General features: G+C 59.5%; 1 protein-coding gene across 2 annotated transcripts; it reads left to right on the top strand.

Moving 5' to 3' along the window:
* Positions 1–668: 668 nt before the first annotated feature.
* On the top strand, positions 669–4,548 carry LOC144677537 (uncharacterized). Of its 2 annotated transcripts, none has more exons than XR_013575733.1 (2): positions 669–768; positions 4,423–4,542. XR_013575733.1 is itself a non-coding variant. In XM_078537606.1 (2 exons), the coding sequence occupies exons 1-2, from the start codon at positions 1,882–1,884 to the stop codon at positions 4,530–4,532; spliced, it is 486 nt and encodes a 161-aa protein (XP_078393732.1). In that variant the 5' UTR covers positions 1,871–1,881; the 3' UTR covers positions 4,533–4,548. The 2 variants fall into 2 exon arrangements, 1 of the variants encoding a protein (XP_078393732.1); XM_078537606.1 differs by lacking the exon at positions 669–768 and adding an exon at positions 1,871–2,257 and having other exon boundaries at positions 4,423–4,548.
* The last annotated feature ends 703 nt before the right edge of the window (positions 4,549–5,251 follow it).

Genomic DNA, 5,251 nt, shown 5'->3' with positions numbered 1-5,251 from the left:
CCCCACTTGCCTGGATGAGGGCGACTCCCACAACACTCGAGAAACTCGACACCGTCCAGGGCAAAGCAGCCCCCGCTCGATCGGCACCCCGTCCTCAAACATTCACTCCCTCCACCACCGACGCACAGCGGCAGCAGTGTGTGTACCATCTACAAGATGCACTGCAGCAACTCACCGAGGCTCCTTCGACAGCACCTTCCAAACCCACGACCGCTCCCATCTAGAAGGACGAGGGCAGCAGACGCACGGGGAACACCACCACCCAGATGTTCCCCCTCCGAGCCACACTCGCCATCCCGACTTGGAAATATATCGGCCGTTCCTTCACTGTCGCCGGGTCAAAATCCTGGGAACTCCCTCCCTAACAGCACGGTGGGTGTACCTACACCACAGGGGATTGCAGCGGCTCAAGATGGCGGCTCACCCACCACCTTCTCAAGGGGGGCAATAAATGCTGGGCCTGGCCAGAGAGGCCCACACCCCGGTGAACGAAATTTTTTTTTAAATGCATTTACATCGTAAGCAAAGTCATCGGAATCAGGAGGAGGCCATTCGGCCCCTCCCCCATTCGATAGGACCATGGCTGACCCGGCGATTGGCCTCGACTCCGCACTCCAGGCCCATCCCCCTCCCACCCCCAACCCCACCCCCCCGTCCATCGAAAACCTGTCGCACTCGGAGCCCCGAACATATTCGCTTTGGCCGATGTCGGGAGCGGGTCTGGAATTTCTCAGTCTCGCTGGGGGAACGAAGCCCCAATTTTACGAGGTTAAACCGCACCCACCCCCTCCCAGCGCTCCCCCCCCCCCCCCCCCAACCACCCCACCCACTCCCGGGGCAGTGCCAGTCTCCGGGCCGGAGAGTGCGCTGTGCGGTTTTGGGTCCCCGCGTTTGAAGGAAGGACAGACTCGCCTCGGAGGCGGAGCGGGGGCGGGGGAAGGTTCACTCAATCGGTCCCCGGGGTGAGGGGGGGAGTAGGGTTAGGGAGGGGGTGGGTTGTCCTGCGACGAGAGGCTGAGTAAAACCGGGCTGGGATTCTCCGGGAACCGAGGAGAACGAGAGGCGACCTCGTCGGGACCTACGCGGTTCTGAAGGTGGGGGCGGGGTTTGACAGGGCGGACGCCCAGAGATCGTTCCCCGGCTGGTCCCCGGGGAATCTAAAACACCCGGGATGGTGGGGGGGAGGGAGGGAGGTGAGGGGCAGAGTCTCGGGATGAGGGAGCCGGACATTTTGGGGACCGAGACGAGGAGGAATTTCTTCACTCGGAGAGGTTTGTGAATCTTTGGGATTCTCCACCCCGGGCGGGGGTTGTGGACACTCCCCATCGCTGAAGACGGACAGATTCCCGGTCTCTCTCGGGCAGGGTGGGGGGGGTGGGGGTGGATCGAGGGATACGGGGAAAGGGGACTCCAAGTCCCCCACTCATGTTCGGCCGTGACCCAGGTCCGAACAGTCAGCTCCGTCGGGCAGGAGTGGAGGGGGTTAAGCAGGAGTGGATGGCTCTGCGGGGCTGGGGGGGCCGGGGAGGAGGGGAGGAGGTGGGGGGGGGAGGGGGGCAGGGTCAGGAGCCTCGAACCGGCGGCTGCGGACGTGGCACGCCGCTCTGAAAAATAAACCGAGGTGCCTCTTTGCTGCTGCGTGTGCTCGTTCTCCATCCACCGGCCCCACCCCCACCCTCCAGGGGGTGCTGGTTTGCTGAGCCAGGGAGTGCAGGGGGGAGGGGGGAGGTGTGAAATGTCTCACGGGCTTGTCGAGAGAGAGACAGAGAGAGAGAGAGAGGGACACAGCGGGGCTGCTTATTTAAAAGGGTCGGGGAGAGGGGAGAGAAGAGGAGATTCCCCGGAAGTGTCCACCCCACCCCCCCTGCTCCTCTGCCCAGGATGAAGGCTGCGCAGCGGGCGGAGCTCCAGGTGCCCGCCGCCCCCTGGCCGCTGGCCCTCCCCGTCCGGGCCCTGGAGGGCGGCGAGCTGGACCCGGCCCTCGAGGGGCTGGGGGTCTGGCCGGAGGAGGAGGTCAGGGAGCGGCTGGTGCGCCTGGAGAGCCAGCGCACCTGGGTCAGGACTCCCCGCGGCCGCCTGAAGGAGCGGCTGCGCTGGTCGGCAGAGGTGAGGCTGCGCGTTGGTGACCCAGGGGCCGGAGGAGGCCGGGAGATCCGCTATGGCAGCGAGGGGCAGCCCAATAGCGGGTTCTTCCGCACCCGCGTGGAGCTGCGCCCTTGGACCGGCGGCACCCAGGTGGACAGGCCCCAAGGAGCAGGTAAGGCAGGGGAGGGGAAGGGAGGGGAGGGGAGTGGTGGGGTGGGGGGTGGTCAGAAACCTGCTTCATTCACACTCCGTTTCATCCCCACTCCCCTCAGCATGCTCCCCCCACCACCGCATCCTCCGCTCGTGCGTGTGTGCGATTGTCTGTGTCTATGTCTGTTCACATCTGTGCGTTTGTGCCTCTATGGTGTATCAGTGAGGGTGTGTCAGTGTGTCTCTGTGTGTGTATGTGTGTGTGTGTGTGTATATTTGTCTGCCTGTCATGTCTATATGTGTGTGTGTCTGTCTGTGTGTGTGTATGTGTCCGTGTGCCTGTGCATGTGTGTGTTTGTCTGTCTGTCCATGTGTGTGTCACTCTGTCTGTCTGTGTGCATGTGAATGTGTCTATATATATGTGTGTGTGTGTGCGCCTGTGTGTGTGTTTGTCTGTCTGTGTCCATGTGTCTGTGTCTCTGTGTGTGTTTGTCTGTCTGTGTCCATGTGTGTGTGTCCCTCTGTCTGTGTGTCCGTGTGCATGTGTGTATGTGTCTGTATATCTGTGTGTCTGTGTGTGTTTGACTGTCTGTGTCCATGTGTCTGTGTCTCTGTGTGTGTTTGTCTGTCTGTGTCCATGTGTGTGTGTCCCTCTGTCTGTGTGTCCGTGTGCATGTGTGTATGTGTCTGTATATCTGTGTGTGTTTGTCTGTCTGTGTCCATGTGTCCGAGTCTCTGTGTGTGTCCGTGTGTGTTTGTCTGGCTGTCCAAGAAACGGACCGCCGACCGCGAGCAGCCCCCCGACCACGATTTCACGCTGGCTGGTCAGTTAACGTCCGGCCAGCGAGAAGCGCGTGCTGGGGTGGGGGGTGGCAGGAGGGCGGGCGCGGGCCAGCGCTGGGAGAAAGCCCCCTGAAGGCAGAGAGATGCCCCAGGGGAGCTGCAGACCCCAGAACGTCCCAATAAAGTTTGAAAAGGATGTCCCAGCATCAGAATCGGACACCCAAAAATATAGACGGTAAAAATGCTGCCCACCGATTTTTATTTCATTAGGGAAACCTCATCCCGCCCTTGGATGAGGTTTGATGAAAAGTGCCAGGGCCACCTGGCCGATTCGCCCGTCTGGCTGCTGTAAGGTTGGACGGGCGATGGAAAATCGTGGGCAATGGCGCCCTTAATGGGCTTAATTGCCCCCTTAATCGTCGGCGGGCGCGCTTCCAGCTTCTGCGCGTGCCCACTGAACGAGATATTGCGCAAGTGCGCGATGACATCGGGACGCTCGCCCGACGCCATCTCGTGCGATTTCACACCCGATCAGGCCGAGTGCGCGCGCGCTGGCCCGATTGATGTAAAATTCAGCCCCGTGTGTGTGTGTCTCTCTCTGTCTGTATGTGTCCGTGCGTGTGTGTGTGTGTATGTGTGCGTGTTTGTCTGTGTGTCCGTGTTTCTCTATCTTTGTGTGTCCATGTTAGTGTGTGCGTGTGTGCCTGTGTGTCTCTGCATGTGTGCCTGTATCTGTGTGTTCTCTGTCTGTGTGTGTCTGTTTGTGTGCCTGTCTGTGTGTCTATGTGTGAGTCTGTGTGTTCTCTGTGTCACTGTGTGTCCCTGTGTGTATGTGTGTGCGCCTGTGTGTCTCTCTGTGCGTATGTATGTGTCCCTATGTGTCTCTGTGTGTGTCTGAGTCTCTCTCTTTGTGTGTGTGTCTGTATCTGTGTTTGTGTAACTGTGTCTCTGTGTGTGTGTCTGTATGTGTGTCTCTCTGTGTCTGTGTGTGTGTGCATCTCTCTGTAGCTCTGTGTGTGTCAATATCTGTGTGTGCATCTCTGTGTGTATGTGTCTGTGTGCCTCTCTGTGTGCCTGTGTGTGTGTTTGTGCATGTCTGTCTGCCAGTGTGTGCATGTTTGTGAGTCTGTCTGTCAGTGTGTGCGCGTGTGTGTGTCTCTCTGTGTGTATATCTGTCTGTCAGTGTATGTGTGTCTGTCTGTGTATGCCTGTATATCAGTGTGTGTGTATGTCTGCCTGCCAGTGTGTGCATGTGTGTTTGTGCGTGTGTCTGTCTGTCAGTGTGTGTGTATACCTGTCTGTCAGTGTGTGTGTGTGTGTGTGTGTGAGAGTACTCTCAGCCTGTGTGAGAGCTGCTGAGACTGGGCATCTCCCGGTGACCCCGCGTGTTTGTCGCTCTTTCAGATGAAGCAGTCGCGGAGGAGGTGGAACCGGCGGCTGCGGAGACCCTCGCCGACGCCGAGACTGAACCCCAGCCCAAGTGGCGGGAAACCGAGGAGAAGCACGATGTCTGAAAGCCCCGGCACCCCCACCGCCACCGTCCCAGCCTGGAACTTTCTCACTCTGTCCCGAGAGAGAAAGAAAAGGCAATAAAAACGCGAATCCGCTCGACCCGTCGATGGAAGCCCGCGGAGAAACATCGATCACATCCGGACTCGACTATCCCCGGCCCGCTCCTGGCTGCTCTCTCACAGTCCGCCCGCCTCAAACTGCAGCCCGTCCGAAACTCCGCTGCCCCCGTGTCCTAACTCGCACCGATCTAGCTGTGGGGGGTGGGGAGGGGAAGGGGGGGAGTTGGCGGGATAGTAATCCAGGGTAAATGCTCTGGGGACACGGGTTCGAACCCTACCACGGTGGACGGTGAAATTCAAACTCAGTGAACCGCAAAGCCATCTGGCGTGAGAGCCCCACCGGTTCACTAGTCAATGCGCCCTCTCAGGAAGGGAGTCCTCACCTGGCCCCGGCCCACCTGCGACTCTCTTAAATGCCCCCTGAACAAGAGCAATTAGGGACGGGCCCTCAGCGACGCGCCCGCTCCCCATCAACAAAACAAAAGCTTTTAAAGTTCTCATCCTCGTTTTCAAATCCCTCTGTGGCCTCGCACAGCCCCCGTTCCCTTCCCCCCGTCCACCACTGACTCCCCACCCGGGAGTTCCCCCTCCGATAAACACTCGCCGTCCCGACTTGGGAATATATCGGCCGTCCCTTCACTGTCGCCGGGTCAAAATCCTGG

Source organism: Cetorhinus maximus, unplaced genomic scaffold (assembly GCF_964194155.1).
Source record: "Cetorhinus maximus unplaced genomic scaffold, sCetMax3.hap1.1 HAP1_SCAFFOLD_2642, whole genome shotgun sequence".
NCBI classification, from domain to species: Eukaryota; Metazoa; Chordata; class Chondrichthyes; order Lamniformes; family Cetorhinidae; genus Cetorhinus; species Cetorhinus maximus.
Note: the sequence above shows the minus strand (reverse complement) of the source record. Positions and strands in the feature narration are given on the sequence as shown.

What these genes read in the sequence shown, in the direction of transcription:
- LOC144677537 (XM_078537606.1), top strand. Translation starts at nt 1,882, where the DNA reads ATGAAGGCTGCGCAGCGGGCGGAGCTCCAGGTGCCCGCCGCCCCCTGG. An exon ending in GGACAGGCCCCAAGGAGCAG is followed by an intron (nt 2,258 to 4,422) that starts GTAAGGCAGGGG and finishes TCGCTCTTTCAG; the next exon opens with ATGAAGCAGTCGCGGAGGAG.